Here is a 12,785-nt window from a genome sequence, read left to right as displayed (position 1 = left end):
AACACCAACAGGAGGAAGTCCTGGAGATGAAGAAGTGTAGACAGAAGAAGAGGAAGAAAAGTTACGGGCAGCAAAAGACATCAGCAGAAGCTTTCCATACAGCAGAAGAGAATTCGAACACAGAAACAGGAAGATTTCCAGCAACTGGCTAAAAGGAAGATTTGCAGAGGCAGCACCCCACATAGGTACAAAAAGTGACTCATAAAATAACAGGGTGAATTGCAGGAGTATCAGCAGAAGGTGAATACTTAAATAGCCACTTTTTACAGTGGGGATCACTTTCTGACGGGGAATTTCAGCCAGCGCCTCTCCCATTTACAATTATAGCATTCATATCTTTTTTTTTTTTTTTTTTTCCCCAAACACAAAATACGCCTGTAGGTAAGGCAGCAGTTGCCAACTTCAGAAAGCATTAGTGTAGTTTTAATTCCTCGTGGCGTTTGGCAGTGGGAAACAAGGCAAAGAGCCAGTGCTTGGAGCAGCAGTGGCTCTCAGGTGCGCGGCGCTGGGGTCCTCGCCCATCACCTCCAGAAGGGAAGGTGGAAAACAGCCGGAGCGCCGCGGGACCCGCTCCCTCCCAAACGGAGAAGTCAAGCCGCTAAGAAATAGGGGACGCGGTGAATTGAGCGAGCGGGTCATGCAAGGAGGGGTGCAGGGAACGCTGAGGGGCCTCCAGCTAGTGGGGCTCGGGTAGACGGGGCAGGAGGGAAGGATGGGCGGGCAAGGAAAGGCAGAAGGAGCATTAGGTGGGCAGAAGGGAGCATGAGCCGCATGTGCTGGCCGCGCTGCCCCGGCGAGGCGAGTCCCCGAGAGCACAGCAGGGAGCGGGGCTGCTTCACACGGAACCTCCTACACATCTCACGCCAGCGGCAAAACGGCCCTTCTGCGGTTTTATTTTTACACTAAACCTCGGTGGTCTGCAGCGTGCAGGGAAGAACGGCGGCTGGAAAGCCCAGCATTAACGCACGGAGAAGCGGGGAGAAGAGGGCTAGGAAAAACCCACCAGGCAGAGGGAGCGAGATCCCCTCATGCAGTGCCAGTGGCCCGGGCTGAAGAGAGACCCGGGAGGAGGGAGACGGCGAGCCAGCACCGCAGCCTGCGACCTGGCGGCAAGGCGGGCGCGGAGGAGGCTGCGGGAGCTGTTACCGGGTTTATTCCTCGGCAGACCGAGCCGCGACAGCCGCCGAGTTTACGCGCCCGCCGCTCCGGCAGAGGCGCGACGTGAAACCGGGTGCCCGGGACCGCCTGGAAGGCGGCACCCGCCAGGCACCAGCGCTCGCCCGCAGCCGCCCCCCGCTCGCCGCCCCTCGCTCGCCGGCGGCCTCCCCCCGCCCGCCGCCCCCCCCGGGCCCGCCGCTGTCCAGGGCTGAAGGCGGGCGGGCGGCGCGGCCGGCACTCACCGGGCAGGGGCAGCGCGGCGGCGGCGCCGGGCGCGGGCAGCAGCAGGAGCAGCAGCGGCAGCGCCCGCGGACCCGCCGCGCCGCGGCGGCCGCCGGACCCCATCGATGGCGCTGCGGCGGCGGCTGCGCTGGGGCGGCTGCTGCTGCCGCCGCCGGGCGGGAGGAGGCGGCGGATACGGCGGCGGGGGGGGGCGGGGGGGAGGCGTCTGCGGGCGGGCGGCCCGCCTCGACCGGCGGCGGGGGCTGGGCGGGCCGCCCCCAGGCGCCGAGCGCACCCCCCCACAGCCCCTCAGCCGCGGCCCCGGCGCTCAGACACCTGCGCGACACCCTAAACACAGACGGCCCGCAGAGCCGGCGCCTCCCGAGGGACAGCAGCACCTCACAGCCGGGGCGGCGGTGCCAGCAGCAAGTGGATTTGAAGCGGTGCTCGGTAAAACGGTCTCCTTCGAGTAGGGACAAGCCCGTGCAGGGGGCCCGGATGCCTCCATCCTCTCACGACCCACGTATACACAACGCACTCCAGCCTTGCGTGCGTTTCTTCAAAAAGACAGTGTTAAAACTTTCACCAGGTAATTACACCCCCCTGCAGCGCCTGAAGCCCCCGTCGGAAGGCTGTACCAGAACCTCCCCCCCCACCCCATCCACCTCCCTTCCCAGCCACAGCCACAGCCGTCCTCCCTCTGGCAGGTAGAAGTGGCCCATCCATTAGGAAATTCACTGAAATTATATTTTCCTAATGTTGTTTGACCTTTCAGGGTGTACGCGAAAGCAGGCAGTATTCTCTTCAACCCCTCCCTCCCATCCCCATTTCGCCGCCTTTTCCCCCCTTTGTTTCCTTCTGTGAGAAATACCAAGCTATTTCTAGTTGTAAGGGTGGTTTATACACATTAGTAAATCTTCAGAGTGAAACTTTCCCTCAGTCTTTGTCTTTGTTTCCTTAATGGTAGCTATAAATTACCACTTTCTTTTCTCACTGGAGCATCAGGCTTCATTGCTTTTGAAATGATCAAAGTTATTCTCTTTTAAAATCCAATGAGAAACAACCTATTGTATCTCCTGGACGGTTTCAGTCTCAGTCAAACTCATCTATTAATGCATAAAGCTGCTCATTAAACACTCCAAGGATTCTCCAGTCCCACACCATACCCCAAGCCTCTCCTTACCAACAGAAAGTAATAAACGAATGAAGGCTTTCTCAACAGTTTCCATGATCGCATGAATAAACAATCATACTTACAATGGGAACGCACACATCCACGCACCTCTCATCTGGGGATATCAGTCACGGTGTCTCTACAAACAGTTCTCCCAAATGCCTGTGACTACAAGCTACCTTACAGAAGAGCTGTTAACGTATTTCAGGCACTTTCCAGTGATGGTTCCTCAAGGAACTTGATCAATATTAACTAAAATTAATCACAAGATTCGAAGACAAAAATCTATGTACAAAGAAAGTAGCAGAAAAAACAGTAAGAGACACTGAAGAGCCGTATACCCAAACAACTAAAGCTTTCTGAGACACATTAAAAGCAAAGCATCTTATTTACTTCTGCAAACTAAAACATAAAGTGACACATAAGTATAGCCTGAGTTAGATCAAAAGATCTCAACACAGCTTGGAAAACAAATGGAAACAATATTAAATTTATCTTAGTTAATTAAACCATTGCTTATATAAAAACCTCAAAGTGCTTTGTGAAAGATCCTAGTTATTATTTCACATATAATACTCATTTATGATGAAGAATGGCCATGTTATGATCATCTATGATGAAGAATTGCCATTAAAATATCTCTTTAAAGACACAAAACAGACAGAGGTTCAGACCTCAACTCAGATGTCTCTCTGTAGCCTTCTTAACTATTTCTATTCAACTAAAGAGCACAGTGACAGATGACAGCACTGGGAAACAAGATCTTTACCAGGAGAGAGAAGCTAGAAAAAAATCTTAAGACTCAATTTCAGCAGTAAATTAAGTATGATGAAAGAAAAACCAAACATACCGGGGCAGTTCAACAGAAAGAGACCCCAAATAGCACCGCTAGTGTTTTTTCAGCAATTAAAAATAAAATCACGAAGTTTTAGGGAGGAAAATTGCTATTGGTAAATATCTGCAAGAAGTGTATGCAAACAAGATATTTTCATATATTATGCATACTGAGCCTATAAACAATAGCAAAGTTTTTGCTCATCTAGATACTATACAGCATTTCAGTCTTGAACCAAGTTTTCTCAATGTTTCATGGACTAGAGTCCCATTCAGTTACATTTCAGAGATACTTTGGGGGAGAGGAAGATTTGTCAGGTTTACGTTTAGAGAAAGGCTGCACATCAGAAAACTTGTCTGCTTTATCCAATTGTACCAATGTGCGTGTCACCTCATAACCTTAACGCTGTCACATCTCTTCAGACCGACAGCAGCACAACACTGCTATGAACACAGCCTGCTGCTCCAAAGCAACTCTCCCATATAGACAAGATCCCCAATTACCCCCCCAGCCTCCACATTAAGTATCACTCAAAGCTGCCTCACACTGCAAGATCCAGACCAAGCTGCCACAGAGCAGTTGGATGCAAAAACTGTTCCAGAAACTCTGCACCTGTCTCCTGGGTTGAATATTTCTGTCTGAAAATTTGGGATAAAAATTGCTTTATGCTTTCTAAATCCTTGTTAAATTTTATTATTTAATGATAAGCAAACATTTGAAGACATCTAGATTTCCATTTCATTCGTACTTGAATGTATTGAGAAATAGTGGGTCTGCTGGGCTGAGCAACAGTGCACCATACTGACCCGAAATTTTAAACAACCAAGCAAGCACCATGAGTGCTTGTGACAAAAGCACAGAACACCTGGGTGGCAGGGGAAGGTGGCAGAACAAAAAAAGAGAAAGGGGCAGATCAACAAGTGAGGAAATACTTTCAAATATTTCATTATTCCAAACCTTTTCACACATTATGTCTCAGAGATGTACTTTTAAGTCTTACTCATCTCCGTTATGTACACTGGGTTTTGAACAATCGTTTTCCTTTGAAATAAATCATTCAAACTTTTGCACTTACACTTCCCATCCTAGTTTCCAAGGGTCTTCCAAGATACCAAAGAGGTTGTTGAGTTCTATGTACGATAACACATCGTCAGTAATCAGCACTCAGTTTTACAATTTATCACTGGCTTTCCTTGGGAGCAGGACCTGTTAATCTCAGATAGGAAATCTGGGGTTCCTCCAGTCACAAGGAGTCTAAAAGACCCTCTTAAGCAATTTATACTCCTTGCCTAAGTCTTTTTATGCCACTGGTAGAAAAAAACTTCACTGAAATAAACATCAGATCCATCAGTAATATTTTAAATGTTGTAGGATCTGATTCTTAAAATGCCACTGTCACTGAAATGAAGAACAGCTGCTGTTCACTGCAGGACTAAATACAATTTGCTCTATTAATGAACATACATCTTTGAGTTCATAGGGAAAAAGAAGACTTTTTGCTACATAAAATAATTTATAAAGACTTGCCTGGTGAAGCTCTCTGACATTTGTATTTCTTTGTGAGAACCTTTCAAGTCATCACTATGACAAATCATAACACAAGTACATTTCTAGATCCACGGGCTTGGACCAGTTAGTCAATAATCATTGCCTAGCTCACAAATTCTTCTCTTCAACATTAACGAGCATCACCTTCTATAAAACCACCTCAGACCTGACATTTGGAAAGTACTGTCAACCCAGCAGTTGCGCAAAACACTCCGCTCACCAAGGCCCCTCTTCTTTTTGTTCTATCCCCTTCCAGGAAGTCTGAAAGATTCGATGCCACCTGTGATGAAGTGGATGTGTTTCTGAAGCTGCGCTTACCTCACAGCTCCATCCAGGCCTGCCCCACATCCATCCCCGTGGCGCCCTGCAGAGGAATCAGAAGCAGCGGGTCTAACAAGCCCAGGGAACTGAGATGATCTCAGTTCCAAGAGCAGCAGGTTTGGCATCTCCCAGCAGCGCAGCACACCGGGCAGCAGGTACCGAGTTCACATCTGCACCCCCCTAGCCCTGCCCAAGGCTCAGGCCACCTGCACCACCTCATCAGAGCACGGGGCAGGCTGTGCTCACCCTCTCAGCATCTCCCCCAGTGAGCCCATGAGATGATACCATTAGTTGTTAGTAGTGCAGAATCACCGTCAGGTAGACTGATGTGGTTCCCCCAGGAGAGATCTTAACTTTTTTTATTTTGCTTTGCTTAAAAAAAAAAAAAAGAAAAAAAAAAAGACTCCACCACACACCAGGGCATATGTAGGGGGAGAAACAAAGAGAGGTAAAGGAAGCAGAGCTACCTCCAAATAATGATCAAATGCCTTCCCTTTCACATTTTCCCCAATTGTATAAAACATCCAAAGATGATCTCATGCAGGCTGACGCAGAGTGAACCCCACCTACTTCAGAACAGCCATAACTTGAACCACTGTTCCCAGGCTGAGAAAATTACCTTCTGTGTTTGTCAGCTTCAAAACAGATATTTGTCAAAGCAGAAGTTAGCCATTGTTAACATGCAGGTCAGAAGAATAAACAAGTCTCTTCGGCTATAACTGACAAAAGAGAGGGCAGCTCCCTAAAAAGACAGGAAAAATAGTGCACCTGAAGGATGAGCTCTTCTTTGAAGACACTGGGCTACAAAGGAATGACACAAACCGTACAACATGGGGGAAGTGGCATTCAGCCTTCTTACCTGTTCCTGTCACTGCACATGGGGAGAAACTGCAGAACCAGTGACAGGTTGGAAGGGACCTCTGGAGGTCATCTTGTCCAACCCCCTGGAGAGTGCATGTTGGATGAAGCAGGGGATGAAAGCAAGTAAAAATGACTTGATCTTCCTGCTTCTCACACAACTGACATATAAAAACTTACAGAACATAGGCAGCAGAAAAGTTACAAAAGCATAACCACAAATGAGTTGCACTCACATTTGTTTACTACTCCGCTCAAATCTAAAAGCTAGATTTAATATACAGCAAGGCAGGCAGAACCAGTTTCAAGGTGAGATAAGCAGAGCGGTATCTAATGAACCACTACATAGGGCTCCACTACATTGGAACAAATCATTCAAAAAGTGACTGAATGGAGAGGGAAGGAACAATACTTCTGCCTCTGTGCCAGTACAATCCCTTCACCCAGTAACTCCCCCCGTGGGACTATCTGTTAAGTTAGATCTCACCCTGGGCAGAGATGGAATTAAAAAAGTAGGAAACAGGCAGTGTAGGCAATAATGCTTGGGCACACATGTGTGCCACAGATGTCAGAACCTCGGAGATCGAGGACAGTGCTACTTTCTCACTTAACCTTGTGTTTAAGTATTTGTATTTGAAGGTAGTTACATTTCCAATAATTCCTGCTTTTCTGTATGGAACGACTAATTGTATTTTTCAGAACATAAAATTTGGAGACCTCCGCCAAATTTGGTTATTAGGATCAAAAGTCATTCTAAGGCAGGAAAAAAGTAATATAAATAGCAGCATATATGTGTGTGTGTACTTACATACACTTTCCAAGATCTGCATTAGTCCCTTTGCCTTTCTGCTCTCCCCATTCCCTGATTATTGAGTAGGCATCTCTTCCACTGATGGCAGCCTGACCAACAACAATCTCTTGCGAGGAGGCTACAAAAACTGCAAGGTACAAAGGTACAAAACTGCACAAAAAATGTCTCCTGAAATCAGACACTAAAGTGCCATACATACCTGCGGTCAGGCCAAGAAGAAAAGATGATTAGCCAAATTATAGTAAGGGGCTTTTGAAAATAGCACATTAATGCTATTTTTCATGTTAGAAGACAAATTTTATTGCAATTCAGCAAATGACCTACACCTGTAAAACTTTTGTATATCCAATTCACATTTAATGTCCAATGGATTAAAACGTCACAGAAAAATAAAAAAGGAAAACAGTACCCGGTTTTGTCATTATAAAGTGAACTTCAATGTCCACCCTTAAAAAACCAAGCCAGTGATTTCCCCATGTAGTAAAATATATAGTTTATAAGGTATTGATGTTTTATCTTAGTTTAACAGCCAATCTCTAGGTATAAAGAACTACAAAGATGTGAAGTACGTGTACAATATCTTCAAGTATTTTCAAGTATCCTATAGTATCTTGCACTACGAACAAAAATTATTTGACAATACAGAAAAAGTTAACTCTGAATAGTTTCACTGCAGAAATCTTAACATATTCATGAATTCAAAACACATCAAAAATACGGATCATTCAGCTAGTAGGTCCCATTTGAACAAATTCAAAAATACACTTCAGAATGGAAAAAGTTGTGGAATAGTCTTCAGTTCACAAATATGTTTTCAGCTACAGAATGCCAGATGATTAAGCTTGTGGCAGGTAAAGACTTTTTTTTGTATAAACTTATCATCATAGTATTTCATTACATTTAAATCAAGTTTTTATTAATTTGCGTTTTCTTTTTCTATAAAGTATCATTGTATCAACTCTGACAGCATTAATCAAAGAAGCATAAACAGTTGGTAGGTGAGACGTTTTTTTCCCTAAAAACACGTATCAGCCTGTAAACATGTTTGGCCAATTTAGCACTACATATTCAATGCATTATAAACTACTTATTTTTTATCATTATATTTCTCTGTACAGAATGCATGTGTGCTGTTAAAAAACCCCTATCTTTTCCCATTAACTGTTACCAAAAAAAGAACAAAAACCAAAACAGCATAGCCACGTTAACCTGCACCTACCAAACCTGCTCCCTTATTTTAGAAAATTAACAGGAAAAAAAGGTTACAATTGCATTATTCTATAGCTCATTTTTGAACAAAAAATGCAATACAAGTTTTTAAAAAGGGAGATGGACTTTACAAAGCTCTATTAAAGAGTAAAAGATGCTGACTACACCACTTGTTCTTATACAGAGCCATCCAGGTCAGCAGAATGACACGGAAGGAGCAAATGCTGGATCCTAACGTTATTCCGTGGGACTGACACTAGCTACATCAATGATGCTAGGTCAGTTTGTGGTAAACATTGAACAGTGGTAGAGATTACGGCTGCTACCACAGACTGAACTGTTCTTAGATATGCCAGCCAACTCTCTTCCCAAAACCCTAGCACAGGCTACCACAGAGCTGTATTTAATACCTCAGTCTTCCTTGGCTGCCTCTGGATTCAACAAAACCATTTTTTTCTGCTGCATTTCAGAACCTTCTACTGGTCCTTCAGTGGAGCAAATTATTCCAGACTTGCAAGTCCACAGCAAAAAGTGTTTGAATCCTAATAGGATTAAGCACAGACCCCCTGTGAGAGAAGGAAGAAGGGTCTATCACAAAGGTCTTTCCTGTGAAAATAACGTAACTGAGGAGCTGGGAAGATGACTTCTGCACCTTCCGTTTGCATCTGGACAGCGAGCACACACGGTGCTGTCACTGATGGACATCTTCATGTGCCACCAGCCAAAGAAGCCACCACTTGGGAACCAGCAGATGCCAGCCTATGTCCATCGCAGGGATCACTGTCATTATCAGGCCAGAAAGATCCACACCAAAGCAAGCCATTAAACCAATGGTATCATGCCCCACTATGTGAACTTGGGTAAAGAAAAAAACCCAAAAGAACCTTAATTCAGGGTTGATTACCTCATACAAGGTAAAATTAATCCATACTTAATACTATGAGATATGGTTTTAACAGGATCAACAGATCCGTTAAAGTCAAAATAATTAATCCAACTCTCCTTTCTTATATAGACATATTCCCTGTGAAATACACAGGCCTCGCAAAGTCATCTTAAATACAGCCAAAAACACTGTAAAAATTTTTTTTTTTTCTATTATTAATACATAAACAAGCTATTCGGGGCAAGTGTATAAAGATTATCCCAACATATTAAGTTGAATACATTAAATTCTTAGAATAAAGTACATCTACTTTATCTTTTCCCTTCCAGAGAAAAAAAACAACAAAACCAAATCTGCACACACAAAACACTTCTGTGAAATGCTCCTGTAAGACCCAGACTGTGAAAGAAAGTTCACACCCAGCATGAGGAGTGGCTTGGACACGGCCCTTGCATCTTTCTAATGCTACTGTGAAATCAAAAAAGAATCTTGCTCTGATGAGTAGTGACAAAGGAACTTCTCAGTTTAATAATGAAATAAATAGGACAAAAGTAAAAATAGTCAAAAATTTAATACATGTGCTATACTTATAAATTATGGAAATAAAACTATCACAAGATATGACTAAGCTGCAGATAAAGAAAAGGTGCTACAACATTGTATGAACTGAAAAAACTGGACTCTGCTTCTCAAAAGAGAGACAATACTGAGATAAGTTTATACAGTGGAGACCTCTTAAATACATAGGCCTGAATTTCTGTACAGTAATTTGTGACGCTGATAAATCAGCCTGTTCTTAAGTCACATACTCAGTTCAAAGAGGTTTTTATCAGAGTATTCAAATGAACAGAGATGCCTTTAGGCATCTGCCAAGTTCCAGATCTCCAACAAATGAAGCTTTCAAAACATTTGTGTTTTACTGTAAAAGTGGACTAAAGCTTTCTCCGCTAAAAACAAAAGCATCCCAAATGAAGCAGACTGTGACAACACGACCAAAGGCATATTCATTCAAGAGGAAAAGAAAAAACCTTACTACTCACTGTCTTTTCAGAAAAATTATGAAATCCTTATTATTTGTTAGTAAGGTATTCCATTATTATTTCATGGGGGCATAAACATCTTTATTTAGTCATCTGGCATTTGGGGAACTCATGTCCCTCTTTATTAGCGGTTAAGAGAATTACCAGCAGCAACCATATAGCAAACTTCAAAAGGCTGGTTCAAGTGGAAACATTTTTGTGTTATGAACAATTATTCCAGGTTTTTCATTTAAGTGGGCTGCACTGTAAATTCTGAATTGCAACATTATACAGCCAGTTGTATCATAGAAGATTTTTTTTTTTTTAAAGACAAAACTTACAAAACACAATGATAGGTTAAATAAATAAAAAACATCAGTTAAAAAACACGCTTAATTTCTTCTGTGCAATTACGTACCAATATGAAAAATATTACTTTGATCTCTGCACATTTCACGGTTCAGTCTCCTGGATTTCACTAAAAATAATACTGACAACAAAAATAAAGGAAAAAACGATTTGTTGACAAATCAGTGCTTTGGAGTTATTAAAAAAAAAAAAAAAGCACACATCAGATTTGTAGTTCCCTTGCAGCAAAACATGATCCAATACGTTAAAAATCAAACATTGGTAATAATGTTAATATATAAAATATTAGTTTAAAAACTATAGAATGACCTTCTCAGCAGAAATGGAGTGTATACATTGGGGTCTATGACATACAGCATATCTGACGGCAAGTTCACAGAATGCTGAAAGGCTCACTGCACATTTTCTATGGCAAGGAAATACTGCAGCTTTAAAATAAGCTGCACAATACTCATCTCTATCTCTTTCACATGAAAGTGTGTAAAAAGCAAATCAGCAAATAAACTCTAAAATAGATTTATACCAAAATCCTCTTTTTTACATTGAGTTTACAGCTTCCATCCATTTGCCTGTACTATTTTTGGAGTTTCCTTCAAGAAAAGTCAAAGTTGCATTTTAGGGCCATGAACAAGTTCACGATACAATGTACTGGCAGACAGAACATTTTGCATACTAATGAGATTCACTTCTTGTTGCCTTTTTTTTAAAAAAAAAGATAGTTTTTCCTGTGGGACAAGAGGTCAAATATCGATTCCTTTGACAAGAGATGCCTCCAGCGTAATGTTGAACTCCTGTAAGGTCTGCAGCACTCGAATCAAAGAATTCACAAGAGTATGATCCTTAATCAGTGCTATGTCTTCATACATCTGGGCTGTAATCGGGCAGTCTGCAAGCAGGGCGATCCAGTGATGCAAAAGGTGGTCTCTGACAAAGTGGCAATTTGCAATTTGGAAATAAAAATAAATCCAAGTTAATTTCTCGTTTTCACTGACGTGAGTTTTATTCTTCGCCTTCTAAACAGGCCTACCATCTTCTCTGCATATTTTTAAGACAGGGAAGGGGGAGTAACTGTCTGTGGAACTTGTTTAAGTAGGAAGCATCAGTGAGAGACACAGTTCTAGGCTTTCCACCCCCCACATCAAAAGATATGGTTCCCAGAAGGCCTGGGAGTCCCAAGGAGGCCCGAAGTCACTAGCCTGCTCCACTGCCTTTGTGGTCCCAGCTTCCCTCCTACCCACCTCCTACAGTGAGTAGGTGGAGGGTGGGGAGTTCACCCAGCCATTAACTGGAGAGGCCTCACTGATGGATGCTTTTCTGTTTCTATCTTCTGACCTTGATAGCTGTACATGAGAGGGAGGCTATTCACACCAGCCTACTACCTTTCTCTCTTCATTCAGCTGCTCAGCTCTTTGGGATACTCACTTTTGTATCTCAGACTTCCCACATTTCACATGCCTAAGAACTCAGTCAGGGCATGGTTCCCTTGATCCTACCTTAGTTATGTCAAAGAACTGTATAAGTAATAGTCAAACTGCACAACCCAGCAGCTGTGTGGCTTTATCTTACTAATATCCAACATTCTTCTCATTTTATTAAAATATCAATAACAACAACAATAGAAGTTTCTCTATACCTGGCTCCAAGACACACCAGCATCTGAAACTTGCCATCCTTCCCAATATTTCTTGGGGTGTTGTTGATAGCAGTGATAAAGCGACAGAAATTCCTGGCCCTTGTCTGCCAGTTCTCTTCTGGGACCATCTCATTCTGCTCAAGGGTCTCATAGTACGTTTGTGCTTTTTCTTAAAAGAATGGTGGGAGATAATTAAGCTTTATCAGTGCATATAGTAGCCCTAAAATATCTGAAATATCGTTCTCCTGTGCTTGGAATAAAATAATTAGGCACTGTGACCTTCAAATTTAGATGATTAAATTTTATACCACCTCAGTATAATGCCTGCCCTGTAAGCATGCTTACAAATCCATACGGCTACCTGACAGTCATATCAGACCATTGGCAAATCAGCATGAGTGTCTGCATCATGGAGGGGACAGTTAAAAGTTGAAAGGACTAGACTCAAAGCTCGTCCATGAATTTCCTGAATGATTACATTTAAGCATTGCTTTTTTTGTTTGATTTAGTCCTGTGTTCCCCATGTGTAAAACTGGGATTCCACTTCCTTCTCTCTGAACAGTGCTAAATAGGTTCTCGTATCTGCTGAGTTTTGAGATGTTATGGTAAAATGATGACATAAGGAAAAGTCATGTCAAAGTACCTATTCAAAACACAGAAATGCTATTAAAAATAAACCCTTTTCTAAAAGGTGTTCGTGTACTCAGTTGGTTTATTCAGCTCTGTGTTAAAGGATCTAGAC

The 12,785-nt window shown here is 42.9% G+C and overlaps 2 protein-coding genes across 6 annotated transcripts in view; both read right to left on the bottom strand.

The window, feature by feature from the left end:
- SCUBE2 (signal peptide, CUB domain and EGF like domain containing 2) overlaps positions 1–2,609 on the bottom strand; it is a 44,474-nt gene extending 41,865 nt beyond the window's left edge. The window contains exons 1-2 of the mRNA XM_074918641.1: positions 2,564–2,609; positions 1,401–1,643 (exon numbers count right to left, since the gene is read on the bottom strand). Coding sequence (XP_074774742.1) covers positions 1,401–1,643; positions 2,564–2,609 — 289 coding nt within the window. The remainder of the gene's footprint in view (positions 1–1,400; positions 1,644–2,563) is intronic.
- Positions 2,610–9,524: 6,915 nt separating this feature from the next.
- DENND5A (DENN domain containing 5A) overlaps positions 9,525–12,785 on the bottom strand; it is a 68,433-nt gene continuing 65,172 nt past the window's right edge. For all 5 annotated transcript variants that reach the window (XM_074917789.1, XM_074917791.1, XM_074917792.1 and 2 more), the window contains 2 exons: positions 12,044–12,212; positions 9,525–11,334 (listed from right to left, as the gene is read on the bottom strand). In XM_074917789.1, the coding sequence (XP_074773890.1) occupies positions 11,151–11,334; positions 12,044–12,212 (353 nt within the window). In that variant the 3' untranslated portion in view covers positions 9,525–11,150. The remainder of the gene's footprint in view (positions 11,335–12,043; positions 12,213–12,785) is intronic.

The sequence above is a fragment of the Athene noctua genome, chromosome 14 (genome assembly GCF_965140245.1).
Source record: "Athene noctua chromosome 14, bAthNoc1.hap1.1, whole genome shotgun sequence".
NCBI classification, from domain to species: Eukaryota; Metazoa; Chordata; class Aves; order Strigiformes; family Strigidae; genus Athene; species Athene noctua.
This window is presented reverse-complemented; position numbering and strand designations above follow the sequence as displayed.